At 38.8% G+C, this 23,705-nt stretch overlaps 1 protein-coding gene across 1 annotated transcript in view; it reads left to right on the top strand.

Moving 5' to 3' along the window:
- The window catches only part of DNAH5 (dynein axonemal heavy chain 5), a 239,087-nt gene that overhangs the window by 26,452 nt on the left and 188,930 nt on the right, over positions 1-23,705 (top strand). The window contains exons 13-17 of the mRNA XM_031666810.1: positions 9,477-9,562; positions 10,042-10,363; positions 11,204-11,410; positions 16,472-16,643; positions 20,161-20,306. Coding sequence (XP_031522670.1) covers positions 9,477-9,562; positions 10,042-10,363; positions 11,204-11,410; positions 16,472-16,643; positions 20,161-20,306 — 933 coding nt within the window. The remainder of the gene's footprint in view (positions 1-9,476; positions 9,563-10,041; positions 10,364-11,203; positions 11,411-16,471; positions 16,644-20,160; positions 20,307-23,705) is intronic.

Here is a 23,705-nt window from a genome sequence, read left to right as displayed (position 1 = left end):
GCTTTTGCTGCCGTTGCTTTTGGTGTTTTAGACATGAAGTCTTTGCCCATGCCTATGTCCTGAATGGTACTACCTAGGTTTTCCTCTAGGGTTTTTATGGTATTAGGTCTAACATTTAAGTCTCTAATCCATCTTGAATTAATTTTCGTATAAGGAGTAAGGAAAGGATCCAGTTTCAGCTTTCTACTGATGGCTAGCCAATTTTCCCAGCACCATTTATTAAATAGGGAATCCTTTCCCCATTTCTTGTTTCTCTGAGGTTTGTCAAAGATCAGATGGCTGTAGATGTGTGGTATTATTTCTGAGGACTCTGTTCTGTTCCATTGGTCTATATCTCTGTTTTGGTACCAGTACCATGCTGTTTTGGTTACTGTAGCCTTGTAGTATAGTTTGAAGTCAGGTAGCGTGATGCCTCCAGCTTTGTTCTTTTGACTTAGGATTGTCTTGGAGATGCGGGCTCTTTTTTGGTTCCATATGAACTTTAAAGCAGTTTTTTCCAATTCTGTGAAGAAACTCATTGGTAGCTTGATGGGGATGGCATTGAATCTATAAATTACCTTGGGCAGTATGGCCATTTTCACGATATTGATTCTTCCTATCCATGAGCATGGTATGTTCTTCCATTTGTTTGTGTCCTCTTTGATTTCAGTGAGCAGTGGTTTGTAGTTCTCCTTGAAGAGGTCCTTTACATCCCTTGTAAGTTGGATTCCTAGGTATTTGATTCTCTTTGAAGCAATTGTGAATGGAAGTTCATTCATGATTTGGCTCTCTGTTTGTCTGTTACTGGTGTATAAGAATGCTTGAGATTTTTTCACATTAATTTTGTATCCTGAGACTTTGCTGAAGTTGCTTATCAGCTTAAGGAGATTTTGGGCTGAGACAATGGGGTTTTCTAAATATACAATCATGTCATCTGCAAACAGGGACAATTTGACTTCTTCTTTTCCTAACTGAATACCCTTGATTTCTTTCTCTTGCCTGATTGCCCTGGCCAGAACTTCCAACACTATGTTGAATAGGAGTGGTGAGAGAGGGCATCCCTGTCTTGTGCCAGTTTTCAAAGGGAATTTTTCCAGTTTTTGCCCATTCAGTATGATATTGGCTGTGGGTTTGTCATAAATAGCTCTTATGATTTTGAGGTACGTTCCATCAATACCGAATTTATTGAGCGTTTTTAGCATGAAGGGCTGTTGAATTTTGTCAAAAGCCTTTTCTGCATCTATTGAGATAATCATGTGGTTCTTGTCTTTGGTTCTGTTTATATGCTGGATTATGTTTATTGATTTGCGAATGTTGAACCAGCCTTGCATCCCAGGGATGAAGCCCACTTGATCATGGTGGATAAGCTTTTTGATGTGTTGTTGAATCCGGTTTGCCAGTATTTTATTGAGGATTTTTGCATCGATGTTCATCAGGGATATTGGTCTAAAATTCTCTTTTTTTGTTGTGTCTCTGCCAGGCTTTGGTATCAGGATGATGTTGGCCTCATAAAATGAGTTAGGGAGGATTCCCTCTTTTTCTATTGATTGGAATAGTTTCAGAAGGAATGGTACCAACTCCTCCTTATACCTCTGGTAGAATTCAGCTGTGAATCCATCTGGTCCTGGACTTTTTTTGGTTGGTAGGCTATTAATTATTGCCTCAATTTCAGAGCCTACTATTGGTCTATTCAGGGATTCAACTTCTTCCTGGTTTAGTCTTGGAAGAGTGTAAGTGTCCAGGAAATTATCCATTTCTTCTAGGTTTTCCAGTTTATTTGCGTAGAGGTGTTTATAGTATTCTCTGATGGTAGTTTGTATTTCTGTGGGGTCGGTGGTGATATCCCCTTTATCATTTTTAATTGCGTCGATTTGATTCTTCTCTCTTTTCTTCTTTATTAGTCTTGCTAGCGGTCTGTCAATTTTGTTGATCTTTTCAAAAAACCAACTCCTGGATTCATTGATTTTTTGGAGAGTTTTTTGTGTCTCTATCTCCTTCAGTTCTGCTCTGATCTTAGTTATTTCTTGCCTTCTGCTAGCTTTCGAATGTGTTTGCTCTTGCTTCTCTAGTTCTTTTAATTGCGATGTTAGAGTGTCAATTTTGGATCTTTCCTGCTTTCTCTTGTGGGCATTTAGTGCTATAAATTTCCCTCTACACACTGCTTTAAATGTGTCCCAGAGATTCTGGTATGTTGTATCTTTGTTCTCATTGGTTTCAAAGAACATCTTTATTTCTGCCTTCTTTTCGTTATGTACCCAATAGTCATTCAGGAGCAGGTTGTTCAGTTTCCATGTAGTTGAGCGGTTTTGATTGAGTTTCTTAGTCCTGAGTTCTAGTTTGATTGCACTGTGGTCTGAGAGACAGTTTGTTATAATTTCTGTTCTTGTACATTTGCTGAGGAGTGCTTTACTTCCAATTATATGGTCAATTTTGGAGTAAGTACGATGTGGTGCTGAGAAGAATGTATATTCTGTTGATTTGGGGTGGAGAGTTCTATAGATGTCTATTAGGTCTGCTTGCTGCAGAGATGAGTTCAATTCCTGGATATCCTTGTTAACTTTCTGTCTCGTTGATCTGTCTAATGTTGACAGTGGAGTGTTGAAGTCTCCCATTATTATTGTATGGGAGTCTAAGTCTCTTTGTAAGTCTCTAAGGACTTGCTTTATGAATCTGGGTGCTCCTGTATTGGGTGCATATATATTTAGGATAGTTAGCTCTTCCTGTTGAATTGATCCCTTGACCATTATGTAATGGCCTTCTTTGTCTCTTTTGATCTTTGATGGTTTAAAGTCTGTTTTATCAGAGACTAGTATTGCAACCCCCGCTTTTTTTTGTTCTCCATTTGCTTGGTAAATCTTCCTCCATCCCTTTATTTTGAGCCTATGTATGTCTCTGCGTGTGAGATGGGTCTCCTGAATACAGCAGACTGATGGGTCTTGACTCTTTATCCAGTTTGCCAGTCTGTGTCTTTTAATTGGAGCATTTAGTCCATTTACATTTAAGGTTAATATTGTTATGTGTGAACTTGATCCTGCCATTATGATATTAACTGGTTATTTTGCTCGTTAGTTGATGCAGTTTCTTCCTAGCCTCGATGGTCTTTACATTTTGGCATGTTTTTGCAATGGCTGGTACCGGTTGTTCCTTTCCATGTTGAGTGCTTCCTTCAGGGTCTCTTGTAAGGCAGGCCTGGTGGTGACAAAATCTCTAAGCATTTGCTTATCTGTAAAGGATTTTATTTCTCCTTCACTTATGAAACTTAGTTTGGCTGGATATGAAATTCTGGGTTTAAAATTCTTTTCTTTAAGAATGTTGAATATTGGCCCCCACTCTCTTCTGCCTTGTAGAGTTTCTGCTGAGAGATCTGCTGTGAGTCTGATGGGCTTCCCTTTGTGGGTAACCCGACCTTTCTCTCTGGCTGCCCTTAAGATTTTTTCCTTCATTTCAACTTTGGTGAATCTGGCAATTATGTGTCTTGGAGTTGCTCTTCTCGAGGAGTATCTTTGTGGCGTTCTCTGTATTTCCTGGATTTGAATGTTGGCCTGCCCTACTAGGTTGGGGAAGTTCTCCTGGATGATATCCTGAAGAGTGTTTTCCAACTTGGTTCCATTTTCCCCCTCACTTTCAGGCACCCCAATCAGACGTAGATTTGGTCTTTTTACATAATCCCATACTTCTTGCAGGCTTTGTTCATTTCTTTTTCTTCTTTTTTCTTTTGGTTTCTCTTCTCGCTTCATTTCATTCATTTGATCCTCAATCGCTGATACTCTTTCTTCCAGTTGATCGAGTCGGTTACTGAAGCTTGTGCATTTGTCACGTATTTCTCGTGTCATGGTTTTCATCTCTTTCATTTCGTTTAGGACCTTCTCTGCATTAATTACTCTAGCCATCAATTCTTCCACTTTTTTTTCAAGATTTTTAGTTTCTTTGCGCTGGGTACATAATTCCTCCTTTAGCTCTGAGAAATTTGATGGACTGAAGCCTTCTTCTCTCATCTCGTCAAAGTCATTCTCCGTCCAGCTTTGATCCATTGCTGGCGATGAGCTGTGCTCCTTTGCCGGGGGAGATGCGCTCTTATTTTTTGAATTTCCAGCTTTTCTGCCTTGCTTTTTCCCCATCTTTGTGGTTTTATCTGCCTCTGGTCTTTGATGATGGTGATGTACTGATGGGGTTTTGGTGTAGGTGTCCTTCCTGTTTGATAGTTTTCCTTCTAACAGTCAGGACCCTCAGCTGTAGGTCTGCTGGAGATTGCTTGAGGTCCACTCCAGACCCTGTTTGCCTGGGTATCAGCAGCAGAGGCTGCAGAAGATAGAATATTTCTGAACAGCGAGTGTACCTGTCTGATTCTTGCTTTGGAAGCTTCCTCTCAGGGGTGTACTCCAGCCTGTGAGGTGTGGGGTGTCAGACTGCCCATAGTGGGGGATGTCTCCCAGTTAGGCTACTCAGGGGTCAGGGACCCACTTGAGCAGGGAGTCTGTCCCTTCTCAGATCTCAACCTCCGTGTTGGGAGATCCACTGCTCTCTTCAAAGCTGTCAGACAGAGTCGTTTGCGTCTACTATTGCTGTTTCTTACAAATTTTAATATGTAGTACATATGTTGTTGTTGAGTTTAAAGTATCACATCATTTTCATTATGATTTGTTATTTTGCTCATGGATTATTTAAAAGCATTTTTGGCTTTTTATTATACTCTATGGGCTCTTATTTTATTTTGACTTAGATTATTATATTTTGATGTGAGAACATGGAATGCTTTATGTCAGTATTTTGGTATTTACTGAGATGTCCTCCGTGGCCTAGTTCATAGTTAAGATTTGCAGATGTTCCATGTGTACTTGAAAAGAGTAGTGTTTTCTGTCGGGATTTGGGGTCTTCCGATGTCACTATATCACACTTTTAATTGGGTTATTCAAATATTTTAGGTTCTTATTAAATATTTTTTAAAGAGAAGTTTTAGATTCGCAGCAAAATTGAGAGGAAGTACAGAGATTTCCTATATTCCCCCTACACTCCTCCAGAATGCATAGACTCCCCCATTATGAACATCCCCCAATAGGGCGGTTCATTTGTTACAACTGATGAACCTAAATTGACACATCATTATTATCTAAAGTCCACAGTTTACATTAGGGCTCACTCTTGGTGTTATACATTCTATGGGTTTGGACAAATATATAAGGATGTGCATCCACCGTGATAATATCATGCAAAGTGTTTTCCTACCCGAAAAGTCCGCTGTGCTCCACCTATTCATCCTTCCCTCTCCCAGCAGCTACTATCTTTTTACTGTCTTTGTAGTTTTGCCTTTTCCATCTAGTCGGAGGCATACAGAATATGCCCTTTTAGATTGGCTTCTTTTAATTAGTAATATGTGTTTGTATTTTCTTCATGCCTTTTCATGGCTGGATAGCTCATTTCTTTTTAGCATGGAATAATATTCCATTATTCAGTTGTGATGTACCACAGTTTATCCAGTCACACACTGAAAGACATCGTGGTTGCTTCCAAGTTTTGACAACTATGAATAAAGCTGCTATAAACATTGGTGTGTAGATTTTTGTGTGGATATAAGTTTTTAACTTCTTTGGGTGAGTACCAAGAAGTATGATTGCTGGATCATATAGTATGAGCGTTTTTAGTTTTGTGAGAAACCACCAAACTGTCTTCCAACATGGCCATACCATTTTGCATTCCCACTGGCAATGAGTTAGAGTTCTTGTTGCTCCACAGCCTCACCAGCATTTGGTGTTTTCAGTGTACTAGATTTTGACCATTCTAATATTTGTAGTGGTATACTGAATATCTTTTGATCTTCTTTGTCTGAGTTCTTTTTGTGTTGCTATAACAGAACTGCAGACTGGGTGATTTATAAAGAAAAGATTTATAAAAGAAATTTATTTCTTACAGTTCGGGAGACTGAGAAGTCCAAAGTTGAGGAGGCTGCATCTGGTGAGGGCCTTCTTGCTGCATGGCAGAAAGGTGAAGAGCGAGAGAGCCTGAGAAAGCAAGAGAGGGTTGAGCTCGTTTTTATAACAACCCACTCCTGTGATAACATTAATCCACCAATGGGAGCAGAGCCCTCAAGGCCTAATAACCTCTTAGCAGTGCCGCCTCTTAATATCATCACGATGGCAATTAAATTTCAACAGGAGTTTTGGAGAGGACATTCAAACCATAGCATGCTTGATCCATGGGTTTCTAAGAATCTGTGCATGTATTTTGATTCAGTTGGTTAAACACAGACTCGAAATTGGCATATCTGCCAAAGAAATTGTTCCCATTAACACTAAATTATGACCATATTTATCTTCAGTGAGGCTTTTTGTCTTACAATCAATTTTGTGAATTATTTATATGGCTACTTCAACTTTCTTTTGGTTATTATTTACCTAAAATAAACATTTTTTCTATTTTACTTCCTACTATTTCTTTCTTTCTTTCATTTTCTGTTTTTTTTGAAACAGGGTCTTGCTCTGTCACCCAGGCTGGAGCACAGTGGTGTGATCTTGGCTCATGGCAGCCCCGATCTGCTGGGCTCAAATGATCATCCCACCTCAGCCTCCTGAGTAGTTGAGACTACAGGGGCACGCCACCATGCCCAGCTAGTTTTTGTATTTTTTGTAGAGTCAGGGTTTTGCCATGTTGCCCAGGCTGGTTTCAAACTTCTGGGGTCAAGGGATCTGCCCACCTTCGCCTCCCAATGTTCTGGGATTAAAGGCACGAGCCACTGTACCTGGCCTACTATTTCTTAATTATTATATTTTAAACATGTCTCTTTAAAAGAGCAATGGTTGGATTATATACATATAATACACACACACACACACGCAATCCACATACATAGAATCCATATATCTATAATTTATATATAGTATCCTTATATATAATTCAATACATGCACATATATAATCCCCATATATATAAAATCCATGTATCTATAATACATATATCTATAATTTTTATATATAATACCCATATATAATCCATATCGCTCTATATAATTTACATATGTATATATAAAAAATAGCTGAGACCCTTTCCTTTAATTGCAAGTTTAAGCCATTTACATTGAGTGTTGTTTCTAGTGTAGTTAGAATTACTTCTACAATCTATTTTGAATTTTCAATGAGGTGAGCTTTTTTTCTTTGACTTCTTTCTTTTTATATTTTGTTGATTACATTTTGTTATTCTCTTTATTCCTCTTCTATTTATATTTTTAATGTTGTATTCATATTTTTGGTGGTTTTAGCATATATACCTGACTTTAAAAAGTTTGTTTTATCAGCCTACCTCTCAATCATGCTATGGTTGTCTTGAATTTTAGTTTTACCTTTGCTGCTCAACTTTTCAAACTTGTTGTTACTAATAGCTAATTAAATGTAGCAACATATTTACAGATTGCTTTGCTTATTCTTACATCTCATTAGTAATCTAATTGTATCTCTCCCTCTTTTTGGGTTCATTATTGTTCTTAAAGAAGTATATCCTTTAGTTTTAACAAGAGTCTGTTAGTGGTAAACTCTTCCAGTCTTTACACCCAAATGCCTATAAAGTTTCCCTCAGTCTTGAACTTTATTCTCGTTTTATATGTGATTTTAGTTTGGGTGTTATTTTCCTTCAGCCCTTAGAAGATCTTTTTTCATTGATTTTTGTCAGCTATTGTTCTCAACAAGGTATTTGCTATCAAATAGTTATTGCTTTATAGATAATTTGATTTCTCCCTTTTGTGATTTTAATATTTTTCTCTTTTAATATTAATATTTTCTTTTAATATTGTTTTTCTCTTTACCTTTGGCATCTTTATGTGAGTTTTAGGTGTGATTAAAACATATTTCTCGGCCGGGCGCGGTGGCTCAAGCCTGTAATCCCAGCACTTTGGGAGGCCGAGACGGGCGGATCACGAGGTCAGGAGATCAAGACCATCCTGGCTAACACGGTGAAACCCCATCTCTACTAAAATACAAAAAAAAAAAATTAGCCGGGCGAGGTGGCGGGCGCCTGTACTCCCAGCTACTTGGGAGGCTGAGGCAGGAGAATGGTGTGAACCCGGGAGGCGGGGCTTGCAGTGAGCTGAGATCCGGCCACTGCACTCCAGCCTGGGCAACAGAGCCAGACTCCGTCTCAAAAAAAAAAAAAAACAAACATATTTCTCTTGTTCAGAGTTTGATGTGCTTCCTCCATTTGAGGACTAAGTCTTTTTTTAATTGTGGAGAATACTCAGCCTTTATTATTTTAAATACTTTAGGTTCGTCTTCCAAGATTTCCAATAGACATATGTTACACCTTCTTTTTCTAACTTCCATGTTTGTTAACATCTTTTTTTGTATTTTTCCATTTCTTTATTTCTCGGCTATACTTTGGGTGATTTTATTTGAAAACAGTCTTGTAGTTCATCATTTTTCTTTTCAGGTGTTTACAATTTGCATCTATTGTATTTTGAAGTGTAATTATGTTCCCCTTTATATGTCTACATTTTGTTTTTAAAAATCTGAGTGCTCTTATTTTATTCTGTTCTGTTCTTTTTATGATTTCTGTTTCCTCTTTACTCTTTAATCATTTTAAATATACTTTATTTCATAGTCTCCTTTAGACTGCTCTGTCATTTCTAGTTCTTGGTTACTAATTCTGTTTGTGCATTCTGCTCCTTTTCTCTCAAAGATCATTTTCTCGTGGGGTTTTCAGAAAGTTTGTGAGCTTCTTTAGAAGTTATGTATTTATTTATTTTTCCCTGTAGCAATCTTTTGGCCCTGGGCTTTGAAAGTGTTTCTGTAGAGTGACTTTTCCTGAATTCTGCTGTGGTCCTAGTGGTTTTACTTTCCCAGACTAGCTTTTATGTTAATGTCTTGGGTTATATCCCTTGCATTTCATGGACTCCTTATCTAGGTGTGGCACACATGTGGGATTTCAGTTCCTCTAGGGCAGGGGTCAGCAAACTATGTCCAAGAGCCAAACAGTGCCGTGCCCATTTGTTTGTGCACTGTCTATGGGTGCTTTGGCATTCCAGTGGTAGAAGTGAGTAGTTGTGATGAGAAAGTATGGGAACCCTATTGTAGGGTGACTTTTTTCCCAACTCTCCAAGGGTTTGGGCAGATGTCAAGCCTCTTTGCAGCTTTCCCAACTTGTGAATCAATTCCCTTTGCATGTACTGGGCAGCACGTCAAGGATCCCAGCTTTCTGCAGGATTTGTTGAGAGTGTTAGGACCCCATAGCCCCTCTCCCCATATTCTGATAAGGCCCCAATGCCACCCCCCAGGCTCTGTGTCTGGCCCAATACCTATGGAACCTGACGTGGTGCCAACTCCCATGGCTGCCCTGGCTTTCAAGTCTCTTTGTTTCTGGCCTCTGGGCATTTATTTTTCTTTTAAGCTCATTCAATTTTCGGTTCCATTTTGTTCCATATTATATGTGTTTGCAGAGAATGGAAAGCTCTTTTATCTTGTTGCTAAACAGTAAATTCCCAATTCTGTTGTTCATCACCAGATTTTATTGTATTTTAGAACGAGTTGCAGAAGTTCATGGATGTTACATTTGAGAAGATTCAAAACACAAATCAAGCTCTAAGAATGTTGAAGAAATTTGAAAGGTAAAAGTTTCAAGAAATTGTCTATTTTCTAAAATTGGGATAGTTTAGCTTTTATTGTTGTTATTCCTATTATTATTTCATATTCTGATGGAAAGGAAAAACTCTCTTGGCAATTTGGGTTACAAGGTCATCGTTTTTAAGTTTTTCAGAATCCTTTTAAGGATTCAGGATTTATTTTATTTCTGCAAATAGAGAATACTCTTAGCTTTGAAGTACCTTGTGACTGCCTATAAGAATGTTTCCTAATGTATAGATAATTTGAAAAAAGTCTTCCCAAGTTAGTAGTTTTGCCAACATTTTATGGATGAGTTTTATTTTTGTTCTTTTAATATTCCACATAAATATCTCATTCTTTTCCATTAGCATTTTAAAAAATAAATATTAATAAATGAGATTACTAGATATTTTTATTGTGTATTTTACTTATTTTATTTTATTCCATTAATTCAAACTTTTAACTTTTTTTAAAAAAAAATCAGGTTGAATATACCTAATCTTGGTATTGATGACAAATATCGACTTATCCTTGAGAACTATGGGGCTGACATTGATATGATTTCAAAGCTGTATACAAAGCAGAAATACGACCCTCCTCTGGCTCGAAACCAGCCTCCCATCGCTGGAAAGATTTTGTGGGCCCGCCAGCTCTTTCACAGGATTCAGCAGCCCATGCAGCTTTTCCAGCAGCACCCAACTGTGCTAAGCACGGCAGAAGCCAAACCTATAATTCGCAGTTACAACAGGATGGCGAAGGTCCTCCTGGAGTTTGAGGTCCTCTTCCACAGGGCATGGCTTCGGCAAGTGAGTCCCTAAATTTATACTCTTCCCATTGTTGGAATCATGGGAACCCCTCCTCTAGCGTTTGACAGTGTTGTTTCTGTAGAAAGTTGGATTTGTAGGTATTTTGTAAGGCAGATGGGTTGAATCTAAGCATTCAGAGTGTAATATGTCCACAAAGAAAAATAATTATTAGGTTTGAAAAAAAATCACAAGCCAGGTAACAGAACCCCATTTTTAATTTAATTTACAAACTCCAAAGTGAGAAGGTCTTGTCTATTGGTTGCTATGCCCAATCTATTAGGATATCTTCCTTTTTAAAATTCATTCAGATCCTAAATGTGTCAGTAAACACCAGTACATCTGTTAAACAAAGTCTCACATTTTCTTTGGTTGTATAACTGGTTAATCATAGCATATCCTACCAATACCTGTATTTCTTTGTAGGTTGTCAGGATGCGATGGCTCCATAGCTGTGTTCATTGGTTTTCTAGATAAGTAAAAACTGAGTTTAGGAGGTTTTATGAAACTTTTATTAGGAAGAATAATAGAGTAGGCATGAAGGTATCAAGTAGCTAAATGGCTTTTGAGACGTCACTACTGTTGCAGTGTCCACTTATTTATCAGTGTGAGAGTCATTGAAAGGTTTTATTGAATTGACTGCCCAACGTCACCACCAAGAACTTGAAGGCTATTTTATGAGATGGGATTTAGGAGAAGAATGAGTGATCTTACTGCTCTTAATTTAGGAAACTCAAATCCATGGAACAACACTTAATGATCCTTATTCCCAGAGATAGCTGAGCCAGATACTCTGTATGAATTGAACTTTCTAATAGTAGTGATGTTGGTTTCTTCCCACAGATTGAAGAAATTCATGTAGGTCTTGAGGCTTCATTGTTGGTGAAGGCCTCAGGCACAGGGGAATTGTTTGTAAACTTTGACCCTCAGATATTACTCTTATTTAGAGAAACAGAGTGCATGGCCCAGATGGGTCTGGAAGTCTCTCCATTGGCAGCTTCCCTCTTCCAGAAACGAGATAGATACAAAAGGAACTTCAGTAACATGAAGGTATATTACTTTTATTTTTTTCTCCCTTTCTTGGCTAGCTCTGGAATGTATTGTAAAAAAATATGGCGATGTGTCATATTCAAGGAGCAGAAAGTGGCCAGGATGAAGGGAGTGACTGAGGGGACAGTGCCATGGGGTGCGGCTGTAGAGTTGGCTGGGACCAGGCCGTTTCAGGTCTTGCAGGCCAAGTTGAGAAGCTTGGGTTTTATTTTGAGTGTACCAGGAAACCATTGGAGGATTTTGAGCCACTGAAAAAGGCACAATCTCTTTTTATAATAAAAGTTATTCTTACTGCTGGGTGGAAAGTGGATGTTAAGGGGGACAAAGGTATCAGTGGGAAGCCAGTTTGTGAAATGTTGCACTGGCCCTGGATGAAGATGAGAGCTTGAACTAGGATGGCAGCAGAGTTGTTCGGAGATTTTAGAGTTATGTCAACAGTCAGGTTAGGAGAGAACTTGGGAATGATTCCTGTGCTTTTGGTGTGAGCAATTCAATGAATTCAAGTAGGAGTGCCATAGAGTGCTGTGTAGGCTGTGTTCTTTATAACTTGCACAATACCATGCAGGGGCCCTGACTGTAAGTTCAATTTATGGAGATGGCAAGAACCGGAAGTAGTGTATTTAGGGCAGCAGGAGGGAATCAGTAGTTCCCAACTGAGTATAAGATAGTTTCTAGACAGCCAAGTGGCAATGTTGTCCATGCAGTTGGATATGTAAGTCTCGAGTTCAGTGGAGAAGCCAAAGTTGGAGGCGTACTTCTGAGAGTTATCAGAATATGATTTTTATTTAGTGTCATTGTCCTGGATGAGATCTGTTAGGGGAGAGAATACAGACAGAGAAGAATGGAGGGCCACTGGACCAAGCATTGGGTTGTTCCAATATTAACAGATCTGAAAGAAGAAGACAGATGTGCACATAAAACAGAGGATTGACCTTTGAGCTGGGAATAAACCAAGTGTCAAGGAAACCAAGGATGGCAGGGCGCGGTGGCTCACGCCTGTAATCCCAGCATTTTGAGAGGCTGAGACCGGCAGATCACCTGAGGTCAGGAGTTCGAGACCAGCCTGGCCAACATGGTGAAACTCCATCTCTATTAAAAATACAAAAATTAGCCGAACATGGTGGCATGTGCCTGTAATTTCAGCTACTTGGAAGGCCGAGGCAGGAGAATCTCTTGAATCAGGAGGCAGAGGTTGCAGTGAGCTGAGATTGCGCCACTGCACTCTAGCCTGGATGACAGAGCGAGATCTGTCTCAAAAAACAAACAAACAAAAAACAAACAAAGGAAGCCAAGGGCATGAAAAGGCTACAGAGAGAGGGACTGGTCACCAGTGACAAATGCTGCTACCCAGGGGATGAAAAAGGTGAGATCAGAGATGCAGCCATGGACTCTGACAACGTGGAAACCATTGTTAAAATTTCATAGTGGTTAATATCACATGACAATACTAAGTCCATGCACTTGCATTGTATTTTACATTTAAAACCATCTTTGTGCTCATTTTCTCATTTGATCTTTTCTACCACCATGTTAGGTAAGTAGGATAGAATGCTATTATTTTATTTCATAGATGAAAAAACTGTGGCTGAGAGAAGTTAAAAAGATTTAGCAAAGGTCTGATAGCTAGAAAGTGGCAGAAGTAAGACCAGAACCCAGACCTGTAGTGCACTGTCTTCCCACCACTTCATGTCATATTAAAAAGTTGTATTGGCAATAGACAGATGTTCCTCAAATGTAGACTCATAAAATACCAGTCCGCATGTTGGGAGATATCCTTTTAGACTGTTTCACATTAGGAAACTTACTTAGTCAATTTACATATTCATAAAGAAAATCATATTTTTACTAAGAAACCATAATTATATGATTATGAAATTACTGATAATTTAACTTGATTTGCAGAGTTGTTTCAGTTGTCTGTTTCAGGCAACAAACACTTGTAAGCACATTGAAGGGTTTGCAATAACCATATCATGACTTTATGGGTAAACAACTTGAGCGGGGCTTGGCTAGATGATTCTTCTGTTCCATGTATTGTTGACAAAGGTTGTTTATTGGTATTCAGCTGGCAGATGGTCAAACTTTAAGGTCCAAGAAGGGCTCTTCTAGTGTCTGTTTCTTTCCTGTGAACAGGCATATCTATACGTGGCCTTCCAGTATGGAGGCCTCTGGCTAGTAGAATTTCTTATATGGCAGCTCAGGGTTTCAAGAACAAGCACTACAGTGAGCAATAAAGAAGCCACATGGTCTTTATAATAGCCTCAGGTGTTTCATAGCATCATCTCTGTTATACTCTGTTGGACTGTAAACCTACCCAGATTCAAAGAAAGGGGATATGGTCCCCACCCCATGAAGGGAGGAGGATCAAAGAATGTTTTAAATGACAATTCAAGGGAGTAAATTATCATCTGGTTAATATTTATTATCTTGGAGGTTGAGAGTTAAAAGTTCCTGCTCAACATGAGTAGCAGGTCAAAGCAGATCTATTGGCAGGTTTAGGGGACCATCTGAAGTGTTGCAGAGTTATTGTGTTGAATATTTGATAGGGCTTTCAGGTTTCTGCAGATATGCCAAAGTAACTGAGAATTTGTTTCTTCATCTATTCCTTGGAAGACAGTTTAACTAGAAAGAAAAGACCAAGTACAGGCTAATAGTTACAAATATAGGTTCTGAAGCCAATTTAATCTGGATTCAAATCATTATCTTTGGGTAAATGACTTCACCTTCTAAGCCTGGGTTTCTCTTTTGTCCAATCAGTTGAGTAATACCTTCTGGGATTAAAGGTGGGAAGTAGAATGCCTGCTAGAAGCAGATTCTAAGAACTGCTTCCAGATAGAATAACTGGTGGACATTGAAAAAAGACAAGCAGTGGATACAAGTTTCAGGAAATGTGTAAGTGGCTGCTAATAGAACCAGAAAATTTAGACTTTCCTAAAGCGGCTTTTATGGACATTGAAAGAATCTTGTAGAAATTGTGGAAAAACATTATATGAGGAAAGGATTATGAGGTCCACTTGGGAAATACTGAGTTTAACAAAATTTTCAAAGCCTTGCAAGGCTTCTTACTTCCTTAAGCAGGTTTCTAAGAATCATTAATATTAGCTGTGATCACTCAAGAGGGGAGATATTGTATGCAGCATTTAAAAAATTTATCTATCAAAGGGCCATTTTTCTTACAGAATCTCTTTGGTCTAGTACTCCAGGCAGAACAGTTTGGAAAACATTAATCTATTATCAAGGTAATACCAACATGCACATAGATGGTCTTAATACCAACTGTATTTATGAGGCTCATTAAAGTTAGTTTCTTATAATTAATGATTATTAATATTGACATGGTCACATATGAACAAAATATTGATACAGTTTGACATTCTATAAATAATACTGACACAGTTCAACATTATGTACATTTCAATGAAAGATGAGAATGTCCATTTCAGATGAAAAGTCCTTCCGATAACAACTAATTAGTTTGATAGATATTGATTTATTATCTCCTATGTGCCAGGCACTGGTTCAGGTTCAGGCTCACAAAATTTTGTCTGCTCACAAAGCAGACAAAATTCTTGTCCTTGTAGAACTTACAGTCTAATTGGGTGAGACAGAAAATAAACACTGTTTAAGTAGGCAAATTAATATAGTCTGTTGTAATAAAGTGATAGTTATTATGGACAAAAAAGGGCGATAAAATGTGTGAGTGGGTTTGGTGGTGGTTTATAAGCTTAAACAGGTAGTTAGGACGGGTATAATTGAGAAAGTATAATTTGAGTAATTATTTGAAGGAGGTGCAAAGGCCCTGAGGCTCAGGATCAGAAAGGAAGACAGTCAGGCAAGTGCAGGTAAGAGAGGGAAAGAGTGTTTGGAGATGAGATAAGAGAATTAATGGGACAAAATCGGGTAGATCTTTCTAGACCAAGCACCTAGCCAAGTCCTTTGTATAAAGGTTTGTGGCCCTGAATTAAATGGGAGGCTGTGAAACCATGTGAGAAGAGGAGTAACATGATCTGAATTCTCATTTTGAAAGGATCATTTTTGCTGCTAAACTGTACATAGACTTATTGGGAGGGTGAGTGGAAGCAGAATCTGACTTGCTTTCCACATTTGCAGTTACTGCCATCATTGGCTCCTACCTAAATTATTGGGATGGTCTACTGTTGTCTCTCTGCTTCCACTCACCCTCCCAATAAGTCTAGATACAGTTTAGACAGCAAACAAGGTATCCTAATGGATTACCTGTGTGCATGAAAGTGAAAGAGGAATCAAGGATGACTCTGGGTTTTGACCTGTGGACTGGAAGGATAAAGTCACTATCAGCTGAGTTGGAGGATGCGCTGGAAAGAGGTTTTGGGAAAAGAACAAACTTTCAGTTTGGGACTTATTAAGTTTGAAATATCTGTTACATATTGATGTGGAAACTTTGGGAGGCTGCTGCCACTTGTGAATCTAGACTTTCAGGAGTGAGATCTGGGCTGGAGATGTAAATGTGTTTGTTTCTGCATCTGGATGAAATTCAAAGCCGTGACACTAGTTGAAATCAACACTGGTTCCCCGTGTGCTTTGGGTCTTGGCAACAAGATTTGGCCTATAATCCTAGCAAAGGACTGAGGTAGACCTCTGGTGACCCAGATGTTTTGGGTGATAGGTGTGGTCTGCAAGAGGTTCCCAGAGGAGCAACACGTGTGTCGTACCAGTGTACAAAGAGGAACAAACAAGACTGGTGATGAGCAGGGGAAGGTACCATACCCGTGTCTCTGCATGGTTTAGAAAAATTATTGGCCTTAGGTTTTCTTCCTTTTTAGGCTGTGTAGGAGGTAAGGCACTCTTAGTCTTAAATTCTTGTTCATCTTCAGTTGTATTTTTTTGGATTGGGAATTTGTAATTATGGAGAGAGTCCTTGTCTTCTTTTCTTTTTATTGTTTTGGCTACTCTACCTGCCAGGCTATTAGAGCCCTACAGTTTGACCCTAAATAAAAGTAGTCATTTTGTATAAAACATGAGATATTAACAGACATTAGAAGTGAGATATTCATTGATTACTTACCACCAATTTCATTGCAGATGATGCTAGCCGAATATCAGAGAGTGAAGTCAAAAATCCCTTCTGCCATTGAGCAACTGATTGTCCCTCACTTGGCCAAAGTGGATGAAGCTCTCCAACCCGGCTTGGCTGCACTGACCTGGACATCACTGAATATTGAGACATATTTAGAAAACACTTTTGCAAAGATCAGTAAGTCTGCCTGAATAATTACTATCTCTGAATTCTAAAGGCTGAATTCCTAACATCTGTTGTATAATTTCTTATAAATATGGAGATATAAATAATGAAATGGGGAGTGTTATTCTTAAGCTGTTTCATAAGGAATTGTTCCGAAGCATGTGAATTCAGTAATTTCCTGGAAACTATAAATATTCACTATTTAATTTTATCCCCAGAGATTAACCACATATTTTCATTTATTTGTATTTTTGGATATTAGGATTTAAAGTATCTTTAGAGTTATTCAGCTTTTTATATAAATAGGTTAGTATATTTTGAGAGCTTGATTTGAAAGATGTAGAGATTTGGATAGGGTACAGTGCTGAACAACAGGATAAATGGGAAACATTTAAACTAACACAATTTTCATTAAAAAAAGATATAATAGTCTAAAATATATGTAAGGTAGTATATTCCACAAAATGAGATTTTCTGGAATGTGTACAGGTATGTTGCAAGCAAGGCCTCAAATATGTCTGAGAAATCCAGGAGGAGCAGTTGGACAGGTTTCTTTGCTGGATGACTTTTCAGAGCCTTTAACATGCCCGTGTCCATTAGCTCTCCAAAAGTGGCCTTTTGTGTGTGGTATTTCCCAGAATTCCTTGACTGTCTTCCAGGAGGACACATTAACACCTTATAGATCTTCTGTGGCAGACAGTGTAGCACAGTTTGGAACATGGTAATTTTTTTTTTTTTTTTTTCTCAGAAAGACTTAGACATTGCTATTCTCCTTTCCTAGCCAGTGTCTTACACCCTCTCCTCTTTATGGCCCAGTCCTCCCTGCTCTTATAGCTCAGAGTAAGTCTTGCCCCCAGAAGCTTACTCTGATTACTCTGCCTCCTGTGACCACTTCTTTCTGCGACCTCCTGTTGGGTTCACATTTGGGACCACAGACTTGATATTTTGGTTGTCTTCTAATGGTTTAGTACAGTTTCATCTTTCTCCTTAAACAGACTGCAAAGGGCCTGAACATAAGGCTGTTGAATTTTTTAACTTTTTATTGTAAACTGATAATTTATAATGGTATAGATTTGTGGATTCTGTGAAGAGGGAATTGCGTGGGGAAAAATTGATGGGGTACAAAATGGTGTTATGATTTATGAATGCAATGTGAAATAATTAAATCCAGGCTGTTTCATTTTCATACTTGTTTTGTGTTATTCTCTGTTGGGTGTGTAGTAGACACCCATATACTTGCAGATTCATAATTGCAATAATTTTATATAGTTAGTCTCTTTTCATTTTTTTATCATTGTAACCCCAATCCTACCCCTCAAGCCCATTACCTTATTTCTGGATACCTCTTCCTGGGCTTCCCTTTTAGATAGCTCTCATGATGCCTCCTTTTATCCTCTCTCTCTCTCCCCGACTCTGCCCCTCAGGTCTCTCTCTTGTTCTGGTATTTATGGCTGTTAACATAGTACCTAGTCTATTTATAATCTAAATTGTCAAGAGCTTGTCTTTTCAGGAGGTTTTCACTGTACTTTCCTTAGGTTCCAGAAGGTCCAACTATTTAAATAGCCAGGTGCTTTATATTTAGGAATATTTGAGAAGTACTGGGTTGGAGGGGAGTAGAGTGAGAAATTATGGTTGAGCCCATACCTCACCTTTGTTGTGCTTTATAGATTGGGAGCTGGACTCAAAAACAAATGATAATGGAGTTTTTGAATATGAATGAATATCAAGCCAGAGATGCTAAATAAATGGCTTTTAATGTTACAGAGGTGTAACAATGAGTTTAGAACCCAATTTCCTTGCTCTAAATTAATATTTCTTCCAAAATAAATATTTCTCCCCAGGAAATAAAACAAGAGGAAATTGGCTAAAATTTCCTAAGGAGGAACTTATGAAATGTGTAACAACTTCATAATGAGAGTTATCATAATCAAATTAGAGCAGGCGACCAAGGTAGAATTTAGTAACATCCTTCCTTTAGAACGTTAGTATTAGAGTACTAACAATTTGGATGTTTTATTAGAATGTTAGCTGGAGACAAGCTAACGAGTTAGTTTCTAGAGAAACTTCTTGTTCTTGTTTTCTATTATGTTTTTCTTTTTGTAATTTAAGGAACTAAAATAGAACAAAGATTAAGTTTCTTTGCGAGAAAACTATGTAAAATCTCAAGAGCAGTTGGATTTTTATTGGATTAGTGAGCCAGTCCTACTTACAGGTTGTCATTTGCATCATGCATTTAAGAGAATATAGATAATCTGGGACACTCTCCACATAACATGATCCTTAACTTGATCACATCTGCAAAATCTCTTTTGCCATAAAAGGTAACACGCATAGGAGATTAGGATGTGGACATCCTTGGGGACTATTTTTTTCAGTTTAACACAGATGTCCTTAAAGATGAAGCAGTCTGTTAGAAAGAGTAGAGAATTGTATTGCTCACACATACTTAAATGAAAGTGTTGGCTCTTTTTTGGTATTGAACCAATTTACCAGGCAGAACTATTTGGTATGTTGAGTAGCCTCTTTAATAATTAGCTTAGAAACAATAGAAAACTTTTAGGCTTTTATTCTTTAGGAAATAAAGGTATTTATTTAAGGAAGTGTTTACATCTCTGATACATCATTGGTATGTAACATTGACTTTCCTGTATTCAATTTCAACTTTATTTTCCAGGAGAAAGGAGTATTAGAAAAAGAGAAATCTTACTGTATGGCATTGTTGAAAAATGTGTTACTCTTAGATGGATATCCGTTAGTGATCCTTCCTACTTTTGATGTGCAGTTGTTGTTAGTTTGCTTCAGAGTTGGCCTTTGCATCAATTGAACTTAGCATTCAATATTACTTCAGCATAACTAAAAATAATTGTACCCTGTGATATTTACAGTGAAAGAAAAATTAGGGAACTTTCACTTTAGTAAAATTTGTTGAACACTTCTTGTGGAATAGACACTGGGTTAAATGTTGAAGATGTAAGGATAAAAAAATATGAATTCTAAAGAAGATAAGACACATGGGTAGACAATCTGCAGAGATGGAAGGCTGTTCCATTTGTGGTTTTACAGAAGGAGGGACCACTCCAATGCACACGGATTCACCCAGGGCCTCTGAGGGGAAATGCACTTGAGCCAGATCAAGTATGAGTGAGAGTTAGGCAGGCAGGGGCTGAGAAACTGGTCACAGAGAAGGAATGATGGCCCCAGGAAACAAAACAAAAGGAAATTGGCTAAAATTCCCTAAGGAGGCATTTATAAAATGTATTAAAACTTCATAATAAGAATTATCATAAATTAGAACGGGCTACCAAGATAGACTTTCTCTTCTCCCTACAGAATATTAGTATTAGAGAGTTAACAATTTGGATATTTTGTTAGCAACAACCAAGTGTGAAACAGTGGGAATTGGGGGGACACATGTAACTGTGAATCTTTAAAGCTGATTTTACTACTGTCATTTAATCAAGTGTTGATGTTTTTAAAAAACAAAATGCTTTACTTAATTTCTTTTATTTACTTTTATTTTTTCCCGAAGAGGACCTGGAGTTGCTGCTTGACAGGGTCAATGATTTGATTGAGTTCCGCATTGATGCCATTCTAGAAGAAATGAGCAGCACGCCTCTTTGTCAGCTTCCCCAGGCAGAGCCGCTTACCTGTGAAGAGTTTCTCCAAATGACAAAGGTCATTAAAGGCTTGATTTTTTTGTTTAAAGTTTTTTGGTGATTCATTTTCCTATAAAGGTCACTTTTTTGAAGTTTAAATTAGATTTTTCTCTCTACTTGCAATGCTCTGTGATAGATGTGATTCAAACATGAAATCTTCTGACAATAATTAGCCAATGAAGAGAAATGTATGTAAGTAAACAGTCACTTAGCTATGAGGAGCACATCATTTCAGATCAGTAGGAAAGAAATTGCCATAGAACACACTTGGAATTTTTCCTTTTTTTTGAGACGGAGTCTTGCTCTGTCGCCCAGGCTGGAGTGCAGTGGCAGGATCTCAGCTCACTGCAAGCTCCGCCTCCCGGGTTCACACCATTCTCCTGCCTCAGCCTCCCAAGTAGCTGGGACTACAGTCGCCCGCCACCGTGCCCGGCTAATTTTTTGTATTTTTAGTAGAGACGGCATTTCACCATGTTTTCCAGGATGGTCTCTATCTCCTGACCTCGTGATCTGCCTGCCTCGGCCTCCCAAAGTGCTGGGATTACAGGCGTGAGCCACTGTGCCCGGCCTCATTTTTCCATTTTTTAATGAAGATAGAGCTGTCTTGCAGAAGTGCTTCTCATCAGCTAGGGTTAATTAACAAAAGAATTGTTTTGAACAGCTTCTAGACAAAATTTCTTCTTTAAACATTTTTGGTGAGGGGGGTTTCCCAAACTGGTGTTCTATAGCACACAATTCTGGAACCATTGCTGGGAATCCTGAGAGAGGCGGGGAGTGAGTGCAAACTGCTTAGGATGAAGGCTGTGCTTACAGATCCACTACACATTAACAGATTAAGATAAAGGCCCTCAGAAGATCTCCGTTTAACTTTTTTTTTTTTGAGAGATGGAGTCTTGTTCTGTTGCCCAAGCTGGAGTGCAGTGATGTGAACTCGGCTCACTGCAACCTCTGCCTCCTGGGTTCAAGCAATTCTCTTGCCTCAGCTTCCAGAGAAGTTTTGCTGGGACTACAGGCACATGCTGCCATGCCTGCCTAATTTTTTGTATTTTAGCAGAGATGGGGTTTCACCGTATTGCCCAGGCTGGTCTCAAACTCCTGAGCTCAGGCAACCTGCCCACCTCGCCTTCCCAAAGTGCTGGGATTACAGGTGTGAGCCACTGCGCCTGGCCCTTCATTTAACTTTTCCTAGCTCATTATTTCTCCAACACATTTGCAAATGGGACACTTTCTTCCCTGTGCCAGGAGCAAGCTCCTGGGAGCAGCGCTCCACGAAGTGCCCCTTCAGGCGTGTCACGTTAGCGTCATTTACAATATTCCCAGTGGGCATCCTGAGGATAAGGACTCCGCGATCATGATTTTAATACGGTGTGTCGGGGTCTCCAAGACCACCCCCACTAGGAGGACTCATGGAACTCAGCACGTAGTTGCACTGCCCTGACATAGTTAAGAGATGCAGCCGAATCACAAGGAACAAAGACAGGTGGTGTCTGGGGAGTCCCTGTCCAGGCTTCCTCATGCTTTCTCCCTCCTGTGAGGCTTACCTGGAGCTCACTGTCCCCTCTGTGCAATGTTTCTGCCCAGGGAAACCTATTAGAGACTCAGGGCCCAAGGTTCTTACTGGGTCTGGTCACACACTGTGCTTAGCATGGATCAGAATTCCAGACTTCCAGAAGGAATCTGGTGTTCAGCATGAACTACATTGTGTGCACAAGCAGTTTAGGCACAGCGAACTATCTTTATCAGCAGGGCAACAGGGGGAACTCTCCCAAAATCCAAGCTTACAGACACCGGCCAAGGTACCACCTCCCAAGCAGGACTTTCTAAGGAGAACAGTTTCAGGCCTGCTGTGTTCACCCCTTTCTGCCTGAATGGCAGGTTATATTAAGTCATTTTATACTCAAAACTTACGGTCTACATGTTAGAAATTTCTAGTCCCTCCTCCTCACATTCACTAACTGTGGGTACACCTAACCCTCCCCTTGTTCTTCCGGATCATTTAAGAAACGATCTCTTCCTCTGAGAAATCGCTTGCCTCCATGGTTTTACTCTTACCCCTTTTCTGATGATTGTTTTATAAAAATACACTTGTTTTCAATTTAAAAGAAAGTCTTAGAATATTTTAAAAATGGAAAGAAACTAGTATTTTAATCAAGTATACCATCATTATTATAATATTAATGCATTTTAAGCTTTTTAATAAAGATGTGATCTCTACTCCATATATATCAGGTTTTGAATAGTACTTTTTTCTCCCAGTTAGCATTTCCTCACAAAATATTCTTCATGTTGCTACATGGCTTTCATAGGCAGCCTTTTAATGGTGCCTTCAGAATATTCTACTGTGTTGATATACTGTAATTTACTTACCAGTTTCTTATTGCTGAACCTTTAGATGGCTTCCAAAGTTTTGCTAATTCGTCAAGAGCTGCAGTGAATATATGCATGTATCATGTATTTTCTCCTTTAATATTATTCCCTCCCCCAAAATAAAATTATTGTGTCAGAGAGTATGGCCTTATTGGATGGCTCTTGATATTGGTAGCAAAATTGCTTTTCAAAGGGATGTTACCAACTTAGAATGCCACCAGCAATGCAGTAGTACCAATTTTACTTCCAACAAACACTGTTTCATTATAGTTTCCTACTTTTAGCTTAAGTAGCAAAATCGTGGAACCCAATTTGAATTTGGATTTTTGATTACCAATATAGGTATTAGTAAATCATTTCTCTTGAATTTGTTTATTTTTCATAATTCAGTTATGGAGAAAAATGAAAAGGATGATGGAGAAAAATGAAAAGGATGATGGAGAAAAGGAGTTACCTGACAGAAAGTTGTGATTTTATGTCCATGGTCAGTGATGACTTCGGTGGTTAGATTTGAAGGGAGGGAGTGAGAATGCAAGCCATGTGAACATTTTAGGGGAAGAACATGCCAGGCAGAGAGAATAGCATGTGCAAAGGCTCTGAAGTGGAAGCATGTTGCAGCTGGAGAAAGGTGTTGAGTTGAAGTACATTGGGTGTTCATATGCTCAGGTGGAAAATCAATAGAGAGGAAGAAAGGGGTAGGCTTGGTTTCTGAGGAAGCCAGAGAAGCTGTGATTCAGAGCTCAAGTTGTAGAGTTAGCTTTGAATAAAAGGAGAATGATTGCATTCACTGAAACAAGAGGAAAAGGGGCTCCTGATGGAGGCCAATTTGTCTTCTGCATGAGTGTAGTGGGAGTTGTTTGAGTCCCTGTGTCATGACCTCTATTTGCTTTGTGCTGTAGAAATCAGGGTCATTCTTTGAGTATGATAAGGAAGGATGGTATAACAACTTGAGGACACAGGGATTTGAAGACACAGCTCTTATGAAGCTTGGTAGAGGGAAGTGGCTATAGTCATGTAGAATGATTCCCAAGTAGCATTAGGGGCCAGTTTG

This window comes from Papio anubis, chromosome 5 (assembly GCF_008728515.1).
Source record: "Papio anubis isolate 15944 chromosome 5, Panubis1.0, whole genome shotgun sequence".
In the NCBI taxonomy this organism is placed as follows: domain Eukaryota; kingdom Metazoa; phylum Chordata; class Mammalia; order Primates; family Cercopithecidae; genus Papio; species Papio anubis.
This window is presented reverse-complemented; position numbering and strand designations above follow the sequence as displayed.